This window comes from Dromiciops gliroides, chromosome 2 (genome assembly GCF_019393635.1).
Source record: "Dromiciops gliroides isolate mDroGli1 chromosome 2, mDroGli1.pri, whole genome shotgun sequence".
Lineage (NCBI taxonomy): Eukaryota > Metazoa > Chordata > Mammalia > Microbiotheria > Microbiotheriidae > Dromiciops > Dromiciops gliroides.
The window spans coordinates 594,435,707-594,455,646 of record NC_057862.1 but is presented as its reverse complement, the minus strand read 5'-3'; the positions used below and the strand labels follow the sequence as shown (position 1 = coordinate 594,455,646).

Below are 19,940 nucleotides of genomic sequence, written 5' to 3'. Positions count from 1 at the left end.
TCATAACTACCACCAAATCTCATTTGGAAAAGGATAGTCCGTTGGATGCCTGAATAATAACCTCCCCTACCATATACCCAATAAGAGATCATCCAGTCTTTGCTTGGAGACTGGACAAAGGGAAGGATGATAAGTGAGAGAGAACTGATCATCTCCTAAGGTGGCCCCATTCCATTTTTGGATAGTTCTAATTGTGTGAGTGTTTTTCCTTCTAGCAAACCTCAAAATTTCCTTTTTGAACACCTAAAAGTGGAAATGTGTGGGGAAAAACAAATATATACAATGATAGGCTATCTCAGGGCAGTCACAGGAAGTGGTCAGCCCCAATTTTAGGAAGCAGAATTTAACTTTTTCCATTTATTCTAAATGACCACCTTCAGTTACAAGGAGCCCACTCTTCAGTGCAAGCAGCTGTCAGTCTCATTAAGAGTATTCTGAGGGGGCAGCTAGGTGGCACAGTGGATAGAGCACCGGCCCTGGATTCAGGAGGACCTGAGTTCAAATTTGGCCTCAGACACTTGACACTTAACTAGCTGTGTGACCCTGGGCAACTCTCTTAACCCTTACTGCCCTGCCAAAAAAAAAAAGAGTATCCTGTAGGCTCAGCCTCCTGTGGGGACTTTCACTTCAAAGAATGGAACAAGAATGAACTTGTCTGTGCTGTAGGGATGATTGACAAAGTATTTGACCTACCCATAACTGCTGACCATTACTCCCACTTTGACTTTTCCTTTTCTTTCCTTCTATCAGTTTAGTTCTTTATATAGTAAGTTAGGCTCTTGTTATTTGTAGTTAGAGCCATAGAGATTGGGTCTTCATCAAGACACTGTCTTCTTGTCATCAGAATTATGGCACCAGCTAAGATTTTTCTGGAACTCCAAAAACTATTTGGTTCAAACATCCCAGGGAAAAGTTTTGTGTCGACAGCTTGTTGGCTGCAATTCCATAAGACCACATCACCAAAGTAGGCCTTTATCTCTCTAGCCAACTTCTTTGCCAAGGGAGTTTGAAGAAGTACCCTAAGTCAGGAAAGCTTCACCCTTTGTATTCTTTGAGCATCCACGGTCATATTTAATTCTGGTACATAAAGTTCAGGAAACTGAGTGACCTGAGTCTTTGTCCTGATCCATTCCTTTTTTGGAGACCTTGGGAATAAAATAGAATATTCTTATTTTCTAAATCCTTCATTTGCATATCACCCCCTTATTGAAAACTGCTAAGGTGGGGCTAATGGCTCTGTGAGTAGCAATGGGAACTGAGTGAACACTTGCTTGTGGATGAATACTGAATCATCACTCTAGCTCTTTTAGTATAATTTTTGGGTTTTAATATTAGGTTATGCTTTGTCCAGTAAGTAAAATTCCTTCTTGCTACCTATCCTTCTTCATCTTATCCCTCCCACCTGTGATTTTGATCAGCTGGTCATTTTTGTACCTTTTCCTTACTTATAATACATTGATCAGAACAGACTCCCTCTCTGTACCACGTCCCTCCCTGTTTTTCAAGCTGTGCAATGCTCTTTTCTGTAGAGAATAATTATATTCTTAAATGACCTTTTAAAATGTCCACAAGTAATTTCTGCTTCAGGAATGTTGATGGAGAGCTGATGATCCAGCAAGTTCCACAGATCCATTTCAGGGCACTGGACCTCCCGATGTTTTTATCTGTAGGATGATGTGCTCAGCAAAGAAGAGATTTGTTTATAAGCCTCTGTTTTTTGTTAGGGGTTTTTGGCTTCCATTTTATTCCTCTTGGGTAGGTGGCTATGAATAGAGGAAATATGTGAATGTCCCTGGCAGCTTTAATAAATGTCTTTTATTGTGTTCATGGGAGATATTTTTTTTGAGGCCTTGAGATTAGAAGGCTACAGGGGGAGGTTTTGTAATTTCGTTTTTTCCTTTTTGTTTTTAACCTTTCCCCTTAGCATAATTAAGTGCCCATAGTTTGTTTTTCTGATTGCTGAAGTTCAGACATGTGGGGAAAAGTCTGATATTTGAAAATTGAAGTTTTGTCCTGTCTGCAGTACTTTGTTTACAGGCTTTTCCCTTTTTAAAAAAATCCTAATTTCTCTTAAATAGGCCAATGGAAGTCTTCCCTTTTGGCTTGGTAAACTAGGATTTATCAGAAATAGAAAAGGTCAGACAGGGAAGAATAAACATTGGGGGTCCCTCCCATACTGCCAGAGGCACCCTGAATCCCACATCAGTTTCCATGACTTTGCCCAAGTATCAGATCTTTAAGTCAAGCCAGCAAATTTTGGGAATGGGTTTCAGAACCTCAGTACAGGCCTATTCGGCCCCAGATACTTAGGCATTTCCTGCCATTTGTATGTAGTCTGCTGAAAACCTTTGGGGGCAGGATTAGGAAGATGTAGGGTGGAAAGGAGGACATCTTTAAGGTTGTTTACTTCCTTATAGCAGTAAATATTTTAGTGTCATTGACTCCCAACATGCCTTTGAATATCCTCGGCAAAGGGATTGTTAGAGGAAAGCCTACACGAATACAGGGTTTGTATGGGAAAGGAATCAGAAATTTGGCACAAACGTAAAATGCAGGCACTAATTAATTTTGAGTGGCCAGAATGAAAGCTACACTGGGGCCTGGTTCAGAGCCTAGTGCTTGGCTGTGTATCATCTGTTTCCTGGGCCAGGGAGAGAGCTCACTTCTCAGCTGTCACAAGCTGCAAGGCTTTTGCCTGGTTTTCCAGATTCCAGATAGAAACAGACATGTTGGATGAACGCTTCAGACAGTTGAGGTATTTGGGTACCAACTAGGAACGCAGATCAAGAAGACACAGGGTAAGAGTAACGTAATACAGACAAAGAGGAAGAAGAAATGCCAACAGAGTTAAAAGACTAGAAAGAGTAACAATACCAGGGTGAGAAGCAGGGATTGTTAATTTAGTAATTTAGTTCTAGAAGTAATATTCCTTTTTTTTTTTTGGTGAGGCAATTGGAGTTAAGTGACTTGCCCAGGGTCACAGCTAGTAAGTTGCAAGTGTCTGAGGCTGGATTTGAACTCAGGTCCTCCGGACTCCAGGGCCAGTGCTCTATCCTCTGCACCACCTAGCTGCCCCTTGGAAGTAATATTCTAAGTCATATTATCTAGCCTTCTTATTTTACATTTGAGCAAACTGAGGCCCAGGATCACATGGGAGTCAGGGTGGTATAGATGGAAGTGAACTGAATTTGGAGTTAAAGGACCTCAGTTCATGTTCTGCCCCTATCACTATGCATATGACCTGGGGAAAGTCATGTAAGCTTTCTGAGCCTTGATTTCCTTAACTGTAAAATGAGACCCTTCAGCTTCCTGGTTCTTTGCCCTCCATTTTATCAGTATCCTTTCTAAAATATGGTGCCCAGAACTGAGCAAAGCACTTCAGATTCAGATTTAATATAATTAAATATAATTCTACACTAACCTAGAGCGGGGACCAATTTTTTTTTTTTTTTTTTGCGGGGCAATGGGGGTTAAGTGACTTGCCCAGGGTCACACAGCTAGTAAATGTTAAGTGTCTGAGGCTGGATTTGAACTCAGGTACTCCTAAATCCAGGGCCGGTGCTTTAACCACTGCGCCATCTAGCTGCCCCCGGGGACCAATTTTTAATTGAGGAGTGCTAGCTAAGCGGCTCGCTGCAATATTGGGGCAAGGAAGGAGACTGGCAGCCTCCCTCAAAGCAGAACAAAATTAATTTTAACAAGAACGAACTTAAAAAAAACACAACAACACAAATAGGATCAGTAGGATCAAGGGAAAGGAAATAAAATGGGGAAAGGGAAATTATAATACCTGAAACATACCACTACCCAGGAATCAGCTGAAAATACGCAGCAGAACGCCTGTCACTTTCCAGCTTCCACCTGGAATGGCCAATTCTCCTCCCCCAAACCTAGAAACACCCCACACAGCCCCAGCCAATGGGATGGCCGCTCTGACAGTCACATGACTGCCCTCACTAGGCTTCCAATCATTATAATTTTGCCAGGCCCATGTAGGCGTCGGAGAGTGGTGATGACATGAGGTGCCAGAGCCCTGGCAACTGCTACAACCAGTGGGTGGAGCACCGTGCAGTTTGCAGAGCCCCAGGCCAGTGCTTGCTGAGGAATAAAAACCTCAAATAACAATTCTTTACACTAGCCAGCTTCTACGAGAGGACTTGTGAGGCTCCTTCCCACTCTAAATTTATAACATGAGCTAATATTTATATACACATATGTACATGTGTATACATGTATGTACAATATACACATACCTTTGTATGCATGAATATGGAAGAGCTAGAATTAAAACCCAGATCTTCTGACTCCAAATTCAGTACAGTTTCTACTACCCTGTACTATACTATTCATTATACAACTTATTTTTTTCATAGTTCACACGCAAAAAATATGTTATAAGTACTTCAGAGAGACAAATAGGTGAAAGGTGGATGAGTTAATGCACAAATTATAAATAAGTCCTAATCTGGAGTATTGTATTCAGCCCTGTGTGCAGTATTTTAGGAAGGGCCTTGGTAAATTGGAAGGTAACCATCTGGGAAGGTGAAGGGCCTCTACTTTGTACCATACTTAAGATTGGTTGAATAAACTAGGAATCTTTGAGATGAAAGAATGGAGAATTAGGAGAGCGTGTACCCATTTTTGTTTCTGTTGTTCATTCATTTCATTTGTGTCCAACTTTGTGACCCCATTTGGGGTTTTCTTGGCATAGATTCTGGAGGGGTTTGCCATTTCCTTCTCTAGCTCATTTGACAGAGGAGACACCTAAGGTAGACAGGGTGAAGTGACTTGCCCAAGGTCACAGAGCTAGTAATTGTCTGAGATTTGAACTCAGGAAGATATCTTCCTTGCTGCAGGCCCAGCACTCGAGCCATTGCAGCACCTAACTGCCCATGTACATAGCACTTTAAATGTTTGAAAGGCTGTCATGTGGGGAAAGGGATTTTATATTTTCATTTATAAACATACATAATGCATGCATAAATACATATACACACATACTCTTATCTTGTAGGCTTAGAGAACAGAATAAAGAGCAGTGGATAGAAGTTTCAGAGTAGACTTTGGCTTGATAAAAGTTCCCTAACAGAGCTATCCTAAAGTGTAGTAGGCTGCCTTTGGAGTTATAATGGCCTGGATAATTACTTGTACCTGTGATGTATGGGTTGGACTGGATGGCATCTGAGGTTTCTTCTAGTTCAGAGATTTTATAATTCTGTAATTAATTAAAAGAAAGCTGATCAAGTTCTCTTTTGTAATGCGTATCACACACAGAGGTGGGTATTTTATTCCCTGTATTTGAAAAGATTTTTTTAGTTTGATCTCAGTGTCCAATTCCTTCTATCGTTTTCCAGCTCTCCCTCTGGATCAATGAAAAGATGCTCACAGCGCAGGATATGTCTTATGATGAAGCCAGAAATCTGCACAGCAAATGGCTCAAGCACCAAGCCTTTATGGCAGAACTTGGATCCAACAAAGAATGGCTTGACAAAATTGAAAAGGTAGGTGAGAGTATTTGGTGAATGTTCCCTCTCCAACTGCCGCCCTGCCCTTCTAAGGTGGGGCTCTGAGGAGGAAATGAATTCTGTGAGTTTGGATTCCTTTTTACTCAGCACGTTTATAGCCTCAGCATTTGAGTCATACCCAGACAAATTCACAGCTGAATGTTTTTTCATAACCGTTAGCAGTAGATAGTGGTTTTCTGTGAAGATAACACCATGTAAGTAAATTGTCTACAGGTGGCTTGGTGGCGGTCGGTTGTTTTTTTTCTTCTGCCCAGAAAGTGATTTTAGTAGCCAGCTCTTTCCTGCCATTAGACAGACATACAGACAGTTAGATGAAATCCATACTCCAGTTCTTTTCACATTTGAAAAACATGGTGTCATCCTGTTGAGACCTCAGAATTGATCCTGCTGGCTCTTGGAGGATTGTCCTGTGTCCTGGGCACTGTTCTTTCTAGTGTCCTTGGCACACTTGTGTATGTGTACTGCTATGAAGATCTGTGCAGAAACATTCAGCTATTCATGTCAATAGTGTTCAAAGTAGCATTAAACCTTTAGAAAACAAAGGTCACATCTTCTCTTCCAGTTGGTTTTAACTCTCCTTAAGTTCTCCTTGGTTACTGCTTCTAGCTAATACCAACACTTTTTTTGGGGGGTGGAGGGGAGGCATTTGGGGTTAAGTGACTTGCCTAGGGTCACACAGCTAGTAAGGGTTAAGTGTCTGAGGGCAGATTTGAACTCAGGTCCTCCTGAATCCAGGGCCAGTGTTTTATCCACTGCGCCACCTAGCTGCCCCTGAAATCTGTTTATTTTTATGAATGTTTGAGGTGTCTGATCATATTTTATCTATATTTCTTTCATGTACATTTAACTTTTAAACCCAGTGGCATCTCATTCTTTATCCTACTTTACTATTTTTGAGGTTTTTTATACTGTGGAACAATTACTACTTACTCAACAAATATTTCTTAAGAGCCTACTATGTACCAGGCACTGCATTAGGCTTTAGGGAACACTTCATCTTTCCAGATGTGCTCTTCTCCCTTGGTTTCTATGGCTGTCTGACTACTCTTCTTTTCTCTTTTCTCACACAGGCTCAGTCCAGGAGCGCAATCTTCTTTTCATTCTGTACCCTGCAAAGAGTACTCTATTTTCTTTCTTGTTATTCTCATCATCCGCTACCATGGTTTCAGAATGAATGAAACCATGGTCCCTGATGAGAATAACAAGGCTACTGAGTGAAAAGAAGGTTGCTCTCCAGGACTCCGCCTGAGGGAGTCTCTATGCTTAATGTGTGTGTGTGTGTGTGTGTGTGTGTGTGTGTGTGTGTGTGAGGGGTTGGGGGTGGGTGGGAACACACACATACATATATGTCACACACATGTGATTAAAATCTCCATATCCAGCCCTAATCTCTTTGTTGAGAGCTGATCTCAGGTCATCATTTGCCTATCACTGTGGCCAAAATACAATTAATCTCTCCCCTCCTGCCCCACCACACCCTCCTTCCAGACTTCTTGTTTCCAGTCACCCAAGTTCATGCCCTTCACATTATCTTTGACTTCCCCTCCCTATAGCTAGTTAACTGCCACATCTTAGTTGTTCTTCCTCCATGACATTTCTGGTTTCTGTCCCTTTTCTTTCCTCAGCACAGAGGCTTCCCTCATTCAGGCCCCTTATCACCTCTTAGGGAGACATTTCTAATAGCCCTCTGACTTGTCTCCCTGCTCCTCACACACTTGACAAATTAATATTCCTAAGATAAGAAGTCTGATAGCTCTTACTCAAAAACAAATCCTCATTGATTTCCTACTTCAACTCCTTGCTTAAAGCCCTCTACAATCTGTATTGCTCCCCATTACGTGCGCTGGCCTTATTCTCCAAATACTGCGTTTATCTAATTGTCTCTGAGCCTCTGTGCTGGCCTTCTCTCACCCATGTCTCAAATCCTTTCACTTCTCCACTTCTCTTTCTAGAATCTGTAACTTCTTTCAAGGCTCTGCTCAGGGGCCATCCACTATTTGAAGTGCTTTCTGATTCCCTCCCTTCGCTCTACAACTTTGAGTTGTTGATGCTTTTTACTGACTTGTAATACTTTCACTTTACCTTTCTGGGAAGATTCCATCTCCTATCTCCTCCTTCCTCCATCACTCAATATACATGAATGTTATCTCAAAGGTTAGCTTTCTCTCTCTCTCTCTTTTTTGTCTTTGTATCCTCAGCCACTAGCTATTACCCTGTGTGCTGTAGGTGTTTAATAGATGTTGGCTGAATTGAATTGTATAGAACTAGACTATACTATGAGCTCCTTGACAGCAAGATGTGTGTTATCAAATTTTATTCAGTGTCTCGGTCTGTAATGAGTTTTTTGTTTTTTTTTTTTAAGTGAGGCAATTGGGGTTAAGTGACTTGCCCTGGGCCACATAGCCAGTAAGTGTTAAGTGTCTGACTCTGGCTTTGAACTCAGGTACTCCTGAATCCAGGGCCGGTGCTCTATTCACTGTGCCACCTAGCTGCCCCTGTAATGAGTTTTTGATAGATTTTTATCAATGGTTGTTCTGGCCATTTCACAGATTCCATTATTTTGGTGTGTATTAGATTTTTTTAAAAAAGTTTGTGTTTTTTTAAAAATACATGCATTTTTCTTCTACCCCCTCACACCCATCATGTATTTCTTCAACAAAGATTTACTGTATGCCTTTTATGTACAAGGCAATGTGGTAGACATTGAAATATTCCTCCTTTTATCTTGAGGATGCGGAAGAAATACTAAATTCCATGCACAAAATTAAATAAAATTCAGAATGGTGTTACCAAGCTCTATGCTCCCACCATTCCTTTGTTTTGTTTTTGTTATTTTAATCATAAACTCTTCTCTTTTCTCGATTATTTTTATCTAGTGTTTTAATCAATAAAGCCTAAACCTGAAGTATGAATTTATTATTGTCTAAACTGAATATATGTGTATACATAGCATATGAAACTTAACACTAAGTGTCAGAATCATGCCCTTTATTGGGTGCCATGAAATCTATCTGGTATGTGATTAGTCACCTCTTTTTTTATCCACCTACGCTTCGTGGTTGATGGCTGGCATACCCTTGAGATAGATTGGAAATGTGTGACTAGGATCCCATAAAGTAGAATCCCCCTGGTGACATTGTAGAATATACTGCTTATAGCATTTCATTAATTTGTCTATTTTCCGGCTTGTGCTTTTTAGGCAGGGATGCAGCTCATTGCAGAGAAACCAGAGACGGAAGCTGTAGTGAAGGAGAAGCTCACAGGCTTACATAAAATGTGGGAAGTCCTCGAATCCACTACCCAGACCAAGGCCCAGCGACTCTTTGATGCCAACAAGGCTGAACTTTTCACCCAGAGCTGTGCTGATTTGGACAAATGGCTAAATGGCCTAGAGAGCCAGATTCAATCAGATGACTATGGCAAAGATCTCACCAGTGTCAACATCCTGCTCAAAAAACAACAGGTAAACTCTGAAGCATTCTCTTTCACAGCAGTCCAAAAGACATGGACGCCTAGAGAAACCTCCATTTTGATTGCTTGGTCATTTAAATTCTTCAGTGTTTCAAGCATTCACCATTTTGTTGGTATGGGTACTTCTTTTATCAATACAGATCACAATCCCTAGATAATCTTTGAGCGTTGGAACATGGATATCAAGAAATAGACGCCTCCATTTTGTTTGCTTCCTCCGTATTTCAGGGATTCATCATTTTGTTAGTGTGAATACTTCCCCCAATACAGATCGCAATCCCTGCTTAGTCTTTGAGAGTTGTTGCAGCTGAAAAAAATGGATCATCCCGCAACTAATCTGATGATGAGCCCCTTTTCTTACTTGGTAGTAGGGCCTTTCAGAGCTTGGACTCTGCTGGAATAGTTTTTGAGAACTCATAGTCACCTCCATTCCATGAGGAGGGATGGAATGGGATGGGGATTTTGTATAGGAAATTTTAAAATACACAAACCCTTAATCAATAAAAATTAAGAAGTCAAGATGTGTATTTGGAGAAAACTTTCATCTTTCCATGTTCCACATTCGGCTACAGGATTTCAAGAGTAATAAATAACTCTAAGTCCAAATACTGATATTCCTGAAGCAATATATAAAAAAATAACAGAGGTAAGGATTACAGCAAAGCACCATTTTTTTTTCTTTTTTAAAAAAATTAGAAGGGGCAGCTAGGTGACACAGTGGATAGAGCACCAGCTCTGGATTCAGGAGGACCTGAGTTCAAATCCAGCCTCAGACACTTGACCACTTACTGGGCAAGTCATTTAACCCCAATTGCCTCACCAAAAAAAAAAAAAATTAACATATGGTGCAACATATTTCATACACGACTGTATTTCAGGTGTAACATGCTGGTTTTTTATGTCTTTTAGAGCAGAGGTTTATAACTTGGGGCCTACAGATTCCTTATTTCAGAAGGCCAAGAAATTTGGAAGGGGATAAAATGGCATCTTTATTTTTATACACACAGACACATGTGCATACTTGCATGTGTGCATACATACATAGTTTCTGAGAAAGGGTTCATAGATTTCACTAGAATGCCAGAGGAATCCATGTCACCTCTTCCCCAACAAAAGATAACTCTTTAAATTCTATGTACAGTATTACTTTGAAGTTGCAAGTGACAATATTATCTAATACATCATTTACAAATGGTATGGTAATTACAAAAGGTAATTTCCCTTTTGTACTGTCTGCCAAAGTTATCAACACATATCTAGTATTTTGTTGCATCACAAGGAAATTAACTGAATCTGTGGGAGAACTCGTGAGATATTACATATAGAAGTACTTCAAAATCTGTAAAGCATACTCTACAAATGGCGGGTATCATCATAATTCCATGGTTGTTCTGAACCTTGCATATATATCAATTCACTTTGTGAAGCCAATCCTTTTTTTCTTATAGTTGGATTTCTTGTAGATCATCTCTGTAAGGGCAAAAAAAAAGATCCTTTTTTCCTGATGAGACCCATAGTGCCAGAAATTTCCATCATACATCTTTTTTTTACCCTTCTGACCAATAGTTGTTTATTTTAGTGGCTGATTGTTTCAAGTTCAAGAACATAATTTAGAGTTTTTGGACAATGTCAGTCCAAGTGGACTCCAGAAATATCTTAAAGTATGTCACACCCAAAGGATCTGAATAGTTCCGACTATTGGATGTTCCATTTAATTTGACCGAGTAGACTCATCTTACCTCCTTTTGCCATGTTCTACACAAGATGATTTTACCAGCTGGGGATTCTTTGCTTCCCACCCTTGCCCTCATTTATTATCTTTAGCTTTAGTGCAGTGCTTTAGGGTTCATAGCCCAGACAATAAGATACCTGCTGTGGCAACAACACAAGACATTTCCAAAATAGCCTGGGAAGATAACACAATAATAGCATTCTAAGTCTTTGTAGAAGTTTCCATTCTGCTTTATTGTACTGATGATTCACCATTCCTCTTTTCCTCTGCAATAATCCTGTTTGATATATTAGTAGTATTTCCATCCTCATTTGGCCACTGGGTAAGTGTATTCTCCTTATAACAAAATTTTGGGGTTAGGAAAGTCTGTCAGAGATCATGTAGTTCAACCCACTTATTGTATAGACAACATATCCCTGAGAACAACTTGATTAAGTTCACACGACTATTTAAAGATAGTTGTTGAGTTGTTTTCAGCTGTGTCCAATTCCTCATGACCCCATTTCAGGATATTCTTGGCAAAGATACCAGTGCTTTGCCATTTCCTTCTCCAGCTCATTTTACAGACAGGGAAACTGAGGCCAACAGGGTGGAATGACTTGTCCAGGGTCACATAGCTGGTAAGTGTCTGAGGACAGATTTGAACTCAGGAAGATGTCTTCCTGACTCCAAGCCCAGTACTCTATCCACTGTAACATCTAGCTGCCCTTCAGTTAAAGGAAGTGGAACTCAAGTTCACGTGCCCTTAGTCCAGTGCTCTTTCTTCATCATGATGGGCAGTATTTAAGATGAAAGGAAGTAGTAATCTCTGCATACTTTGTCATGCAGATTCAGTTTAAAAGGCACATAGTCTGTGAGAAGCTCACAGAATATTAAAAGAAAAAAAGCAAATCAATCCTTATGACATGACTGAAATAAGGGCAAAGCAGAATTACTCCCATTTTTTCTTTTTTGTTTTGTTTTGTTTTGTGGGGCAATGGGGGTTAAGTGACTTGCCCAGGGTCACACAGCTAGTAAGTGTCAAGTGTCTGAGGCTGGATTTGAACTCAGGTACTCCTGAATCCAGGGCTGGCGCGCCCCCCCCCCCCCCATTTTTTCCAAAAGAGGAACATGCTGAGATGCATTAATTAAGGATCACAGGCTCAGTCACCAAAGTCCCTAGTCAAATGAATAGCAAACTCAGCGAGTGTTTTATTTTAGTCAGCCTGTTTCTAGCCAGTCCTGTTGCCAGGAGTCCTAAAGATAACCTATGGATTCCCAGAATGAAGTATAGGATTTTAAGTTAGAAGGGGCCTTCCCTATGGTTGGATTATTCAATGTGATAGGATCATTTATTCCAACACCCCTTCTCCTTCTCCCTTCCCCCCACCCCCACCCCCTCTCCTTTCTCATAATTGAGGCCGTCAAAGCCCAGACACAGTTGCCCAAGGATGTGTGGGGCAGGTATGGGGCACAGCTAGAGGCTTGTTACTCTTGTGACTCACCAGCTCTCTATGAATCTCAATGCCCTCATTTTTACAAATGAGGGCATTGGACTAGATGTTCCAGCTGTAAATCCTATGACCGATGCTTGGACTCTCTTCAGTTTTGCAAAAGGCATTCTGTCCAGAGCTCTTTGCTGATTCTTCTTGAAAAGGCTTATTCCAAAGTCAGAGAACCATGTGCAGCATGCAGTGCAGTGACCTTGTCCTTAATGTGTGTCAGACTCTCCTGGGATATGTGGTCCTGAGGGAAAAATAGTTTTCATGGGAGAGTCTCAGTCGTATTGCCATAACTTACACATCCATCCTCCCAGGGAGGTTGCTTCCTCCATGCCATGCTCCTTAGCTCTCAAGTTATCTATCCATATGTGAGCTCAGTGAATGTATTGTGTGAGTGGGACAAATGTTGTGCTTGCATCGTGCTCAGTGTCTGTCATTTATGTTACCACACATGCTCTAAAGTCATCTTTACCTCCCTTTGGGTAGTTACAAATCCATTTTCTGAAAGAGGTTTACCAGCTAAAATTTTATCCAAATAAGGTCACAAGGTGGGTAAGCTTCAGGATCAATGGCTTTAGTTTTCACTAATTTGATTTAGATGCCCAAATGCTTGACTTATTCCGTGTTTCACTATTGATTGTATTCTGATAAAGATATAATTAGCCAGTTCCTCCCTGGGACCAAGAATACAATAGCAATAAGTTGGTTTTCTCATTATAGAAATAGGTGAATAACAGGTGGTAGAAGTTACTTTTCTTGCTTTAAAGAGAGAAAAAGAATAAACTTCAAAACACAAACACTTTTAAGTGAAATGAATGAAATGAAACCAGAAATTTAAGTTTCTGGTATTGACCCACTGCTTTGTGAACAGTTAAATTAATCTTTGTTATGTGGCAGACCCCAATTCTGCAACTAAGTAGACACTACCCAGTGTGAAAATTTGAATCTGTTCCCTAATTTCTAGTCCCCAGTTTTAAATGCAAAGTCGAGCTAAAACTACCAGCTGGCATAGAGATGTGCTAATTGGTAATTTGATCAGCAGTCACCAAAACCAGATGTTGCAATAACCATGGCATAAATTCATAATTTCCTCTTTTCTCTTATCCTTCCGTGCTTTATAAATAGCTGCCGCCTGCCTCTATTTGTCGTGAACTGAAGGGTTTTTGTTGTTGTTGTTTTTTTTTTTTTTTTTTTTGCTTTTTTCCTTCATCAGATACTTGAGAATCAAATGGATGTGCGGAAGAAGGAGATTGAGGAGCTCCAAAGCCAGGCCCAAGCTTTAAGCCAGGAAGGGAAGAGTACAGATGAGGTTGATAGCAAACGTCTCATTGTGCAGACGAAATTTATGGAATTGCTGGAGCCCCTGAACGAGAGGAAGAGTAATCTTTTGGCCTCCAAAGAGATCCATCAGTTTAACAGGGATGTGGAGGATGAGATTGTAAGTAGAGGTCTTGACCCTGAAGTGGCATTTTATTGTCTAAAAGCATTTGTCCTTTGTGTTTGGGTGGACTCTGTCCTTTAGTGGTTTCTTCAGTCTATCCTGATTATTATCTAAGTAGGTTGCTACCAGAGCACAGAGCTCCCATAATTGATGAAGATCCAGTGGGTTTTTCATGCTCCACGGGAGCAGTCCAAGACATTATAGAGAACCCAAATGAGTTTGCTGTCTTTCTTGACTTCTTTCCTGAAGGAAGAGTCTCCTGAGGTAGACAGCCTTCCCTGATTGTTTCCAAGTCAATTTAAGTTCCTAGGTTGGCTTATGAGACACTTCTCACTTGCCTCTCATCATCTCTTCTGGAAACAGTCCTAGGATTCTATGCCTGACTCCTGTCTGCAATTCTTTCTAGTTGTGGGTCGGAGAGCGAATGCCCATAGCAACCTCTACGGATCATGGCCATAACCTCCAGACGGTGCAGCTGTTAATCAAGAAAAATCAGGTAACTGGTTCTGCTCAGTCCAGCCTTCTTTGTTAAATAATTATTTTAAATGACAAGGCAACACAGACATGGGAGGAAGCTTTGAAGGACTGTGGTTTGCAATAATTGCCATGCTCTTGCAATTCAGTGAACCCCCAATGCATATTATTCTCCTCTCCCACACAGACCCTGCAGAAGGAAATCCAGGGACACCAGCCTCGCATTGATGACATCTTTGAGAGGAGCCAAAACATTCTCACTGACAGCAGTAGCCTTAATGCCGAAGCAATCAGGCAGAGGCTTACAGACTTAAAGCAGCTCTGGAGCCTTCTCATTGAAGAGACAGAAAAACGCCACAGGAGGCTGGAAGAATCCCACAAGGCCCAGCAGTATTACTTCGACGCCGCAGAGGCTGAGGCCTGGATGAGCGAACAGGAACTCTATATGATGTCAGAAGAGAAAGCCAAGGTGAAAGAGAATTGGAGGTTGGGGCAGGGCTGTTGGTTTGGAGATGAATGGTCCTCAGCCCAAACCTCATACTTCCCCTTTGTTCATCTACAAAATGCTACTCTTGTTGCTTCTTCAATTTTAAGGTTTCCAAGTGCAAGAGCTTATGTCCTTTCCATAGTTGCATTCTTTGTGCTTAGTACTATATGCAGCAGGTACTTTTTGGTTTGGTTTGTTTTGGTTTTAATTGAAAATGGATTTCTGTGGTACTGACAACATCCATGAGGTTTCTGACCCCAGTGTGTAGCAGTCTACAGTGTGTGTGTGTGTGGCTGATTAATTTCTCTGATACTAGAATAGAATTTTGCTCCAGATAGGTTTTGTCAAAATCCCCCTACCCCCTTTTTTCAGTAGAAATTTGCCATTGTTTCCTCCCCTTCTAATTGCTCAGATAAATGCAATCTTGTCCATGTACAAGGTGAGTTTTAATCTTTGTGTATTGGAAGGCTCATTCCAGTCAGTTAGCTAGCACTTACTAATTGCCAACCACTTTGCTAAACACTGAGGGTAGAAAGAAAGGCAAGAACAAAGACTGAACTCTCAGGGAGCTCAGCCTGAGGGGAGAGACACCATGCAAACAACTATGTACAAACAAGATACCTGTAGGATACATTGAGGGGAATCTCAAAGTGGGGCTGACTCTCTTTTCCAGCTGTCCCAAATACTATTCTCTGGTTTTGCAATCATAAGTCCCATCACTAGGCCCCTTTTCTCTTGTAGTGTGTAGGGAAAGGAATAAGCATTTATTTATTGCCTGTTGTGTACCAGGCAACGTGCTATGCACTCTTCACAAATATTATCTTGTTTGCATAGTGTAGCATGCTGATCCCTCCTGGTGCTGACCTTGGAAGAGCACTTGGATGTGATTGTGAGTGCTCCTTCCTTCTATTTACAGGATGAACAAAGTGCAGTTTCTATGCTGAAGAAGCACCAGATTTTGGAACAGGCAGTAGAAGATTATGCTGAGACAGTGCATCAGCTCTCCAAGACCAGCCGGGCCCTTGTTGCTGACAATCATCCAGAAAGGTAAATGCTATTTTGTAGCTGGGTTCTATAGTAATAGTTTACTCTGGATCGGTGGTTTCTAGGCAGAAAACAAAATAGAACAGTTAAACTTGAATGTCAGAGTGTTAGCTTTAGGTAGGATATTAGCGCTTCACCCTTCTTGTCAGGTACTACCTGCCCTTGTAAATGAAATAACTGTGCTGCCCCAGACCCTGTGGTGAAGTTCTGGCCGTCATGAATGATATGTTTTTTTTTTCCTTTTTTCTTTTCTTTTCTTTTCTTTTCTTTTCTTTTCTTTTCTTTTCTTTTCTTTTCTTTTCTTTTCTCTTCTCTTCTCTTCTCTTCTCTTCTCTTCTCTTCTCTTCTCTTCTCTTCTCTTCTCTTCTCTTCTCTTCTCTTCTCTTCTCTTCTCTTCTCTTCTCTTCTCTTCTCTTCTCTTCTCTTCTCTTCTCTTCTCTTCTCTTTTCTTCTTTTCTTTTCTTCTCTTCTTTTTTGTGGGCCAATGAGGTTTAAGTGACTTGCCCAGGTTTACACAGCTAGTAACTGTCAAGTGTCAGACCAGATTTGAACTCAGGTCCTCTTGAATCCAGGACCAGTGCTTTGTCCACTGGGCCACCCAGCTGCCCCATATGATATGTATCTTAAAGAAGAAGGAATATACTGATTTGTATATGAATATTCACATAAATAGGAAGAAAAATTGGTGTCGTGAAAGTAGCGCTGGACTGGTTTTAAATCCTGGTCCCACTATTCAGTAGTGGGATGATGGTCAGTAAATCACTTAGGTTCTATAAGCTTCAGTTTCTACATCTGTAAAATGGGTCATTATGAGGGCTAAATGAGAGCATGTACATAAACTTTGTAAATCTTAAAGCACTCTTGAGGTGTAAGTGATAATTATGATCACATTTACTTAGGAATGGACTTTTCACCAAGTTACTGACATCCTGGTTTCAGAGAGGCTTACAGTGGCCTATTTAATAGAATACTCAGCACCTTCATTCATCACATGTTTCAAATTCCATGGGAATGGAAAGAAGCGAAGGATTGGGGATGGTGGTAGTAGATCATTAATAGCCATCAGCTTTCCATGTGATTGTCTCTCAGTAACAAACAATAGGAGTACATCTTTATTTTCCAAGACTAGCATCTTCTGGTCTTTATGGCAAAGAGTACTTTAGGATGCTGTGGCTATAATGCCAGACAATTAAGAAAGGAAGAACCCCAAATTCCATATCTCGGTCTACTCATGTAGCTTTTCTTTTTTTCCTTTATATTTAATCAATTTATTAATTATCAGTTAGCTATTAATAACTTTTTAATTATTAATTTGTTAAGCACCTTTGCGCCAGACACTATACTAAGTGCAGAGGATACAACAAGTAGCAAAAGACAGACTTGCCCTTCAGGAGTTTATAATCTAATGGATTGAGAATCCTTAAGATTCTAGAAAGGAGGATTAGGGGCCAGGTGTGGGAAGGGCATCACTTGGAACAGTGCTAATTAGATCAATCTCCTATCATCTCAACCATTTTGACACACCAAATTGAAGTGGGAGAAAAGTTGTTACACAATTGAACAGAACACAGCCCAGAGGAGGAAATAAAATGTGTTGCACACCAGACCAAATTGTAGGTTTCTTTGGTCACAAGAGGCTTTAGGATGGGAAAACTTTATCACTCTTTTTTTTTTTTAATCAGTTCCCAGTGTTGAAGGAAATCCTGACTTCCAATGCCAAGGGTGTGGTGGGTCACGTCTTTCCCTTCCTTCAGTCAGGAGACATATTAAGATCTTCCACTTAGGGGGCAGCTAGGTGGCACAGTGGATAAAGCACCGGCCCTGGATTCAGGAGTACCTGAGTTCAAATCCGGCCTCAGACACTTGACACTTACTAGCTGTGTGACCCTGGGCAAGTCACTTAACCCCCAATGCCCCGCAAAAAAAAAAAAAAAAGATCTTCCACTTAAATAATTTTTGAGCTCTAGTCAAATTTTTATTTTATTTTTATTTTATTGGATGCTATTTTTACTGTTGGGGTTAGAAGATAATTTCTTTCTTCCTCATCAGGTAGTTCCTGCTGCATTCTCTCTCCCTCTTGTGTTTTCTCCTGCACATAATTTCTGCCTCGGCTATATTTCTTTTTGTCCTCTAGTGAGCGCATTAGTATGCGGCAGTCCAAAGTGGACAAGCTATACGCAGGTCTGAAGGACCTTGCCGAAGAGAGGAGAGGCAAACTGGACGAAAGACACCGGCTCTTCCAGCTTAACCGAGAGGTAGATGACTTGGAGCAGTGGATCGCTGAAAGGGAAGTGGTGGCAGGATCCCATGAACTAGGCCAGGATTATGAGCATGTCACGGTAAGCTGGCTGATGAGTGTACAGATGATTATGTACTCCTTAATACCTATAGAAAGTTACTTGCTTTCCTAGAATCTGATGGACTGAGGTAAAGGTCATGGGTTCTAATCTCAGTTCTACCCCCTAGTCAGCTTCTCCATTAATCAAATGAGCTGATTCTTTGGGTAAACAACTTTAGACTATACATCTTTTCTTTTACTGTTTATTAATTTTACCATACTTTTCAATTTAGTTCATGGGGGGGGGTAATTCCTGCTCTCCAAAAATAAAGTGTTAACAATGGCACCATTGACTTCTCTGTGTACTTGCTTATTAACATTGCAGATGTTACAAGAGCGATTCCGGGAATTTGCCCGAGATACTGGAAACATTGGGCAGGAACGTGTGGACACAGTTAATCACATGGCAGATGACCTCATCAACTCTGGACATTCTGATGCTGCCACAATTGCAGAATGGAAAGATGGTCTCAATGAGGCCTGGGCTGACCTCCTTGAGCTCATCGACACAAGAACACAGATCCTTGCTGCTTCTTACGAACTGCACAAATTTTACCATGATGCCAAGGAGATCTTCGGACGCATACAGGACAAACACAAGAAACTGCCCGAGGAACTGGGAAGAGACCAAAACACAGTGGAAACTTTACAGAGAATGCATACAACATTTGAACATGATATCCAGGCACTAGGCACTCAGGTAGGGGTGTGTGTGTGTGTGTGTGTGTGTGTGTGTGTGTGTGTGTGTGTGTGTGAGACAGACAGACAGACAGAGAGATAAGACACAAGGAAGGTGGGACCTCAGATCCAACTAAGGGTGCGGTGAAGTTTCCCTATTATTTAAAACACTAGCTTGAGCTGCCTTAGGCACCAGTGGCCTTGCTTGGGCCACCTAGTGGCCATTCCAAGAGAAACATTGGCTAAATAGGCATCGCTATAATTTTTGGTTATTTTTCCCCCTGACTTTGTCTCCTAAGGTGTGGGTGTGGGTGTGGGTGTAAATTTATTGCTTTTATAATCTCTGGTATTCCCTATTCAGACAAAATATGTCTAATAACATTTGCCACAGAGCTTCATCAAAACCAACATTTATACTTGTGTCAAATCTCTAAGGAAGACTATTTAAAATCAGACTAATTTAAAAGTATTGCCTTCTATGGCCCAAGTATATTCGATCTGTGTACCTGAACAAAGTTTGAATCTTCATTTGCAAGTTATGCTAAATTGAATCTTTATAATAATTCCATAAGAAAACAAAGGGTTCTTGTGTTTCAGGAGACTTTTTTTTTTCTTCTGGGGTTAAGTGACTTGCCCAGGATCACACAGCTAGTAAGTGTCAAGTGTCTGAGGCCAGATTTGAACTCAGGTCCTCCTGAATCCAGGGCCGGTGCTTTATCCACTGCACTACCTAGCTGCCCCCATGTCACTTTATCTTTGCTAAAAATAATGCCTACTGGTTGGGGAGGAGAGGCACTCAAATAAAACAGCCTGTGACTCTTACCCAGACCAGTCCACTGTGGTAAGGCCAAGCAACAGGCTTTGAGGTTGGTGCTGCCTGGGCATGTCTTCCCCCTCAGGATGTAATCCATCCCCCATACTCCTTTGCCTTGTGTTTGTTTGGTTCTTGTGTCTCTTCTCCCCCTTTCTGAGGGTAGGAACCTTGGCTCATTCTTCTCTGTAGCACCATAGCACCTAGCACATAATTGACACCTAATAAATGTTTTCTAAAATGAACTTGGAAAGGCTCCAGGAAAAATGATCAGATTCGAAAACTGCCTTAAGATTAAAACAGCCTCAAGATTAAAACAGCCTCAAGTGCTGAAGGATTTTTTACTCTCTTGAAGAACTTTCATTGGAAATCATGGAAGCTTCCTGATTTTTAATAGAAGAGATTCACAAGAGATTTCAGGATGCCAAAATCTGGAATGTCAAGCAATCATGAGTTAA

General features: G+C 41.0%; 1 protein-coding gene across 1 annotated transcript in view; it reads left to right on the top strand.

Moving 5' to 3' along the window:
- The window catches only part of SPTBN1 (spectrin beta, non-erythrocytic 1), a 269,957-nt gene that overhangs the window by 227,712 nt on the left and 22,305 nt on the right, over positions 1-19,940 (top strand). Inside the window, 8 exon segments of the mRNA XM_043984887.1 lie at positions 5,355-5,501; positions 8,725-8,988; positions 13,423-13,647; positions 14,057-14,146; positions 14,312-14,593; positions 15,528-15,658; positions 17,790-17,994; positions 18,319-18,693. Of these exon segments, the coding sequence (XP_043840822.1) occupies positions 5,355-5,501; positions 8,725-8,988; positions 13,423-13,647; positions 14,057-14,146; positions 14,312-14,593; positions 15,528-15,658; positions 17,790-17,994; positions 18,319-18,693 (1,719 nt within the window).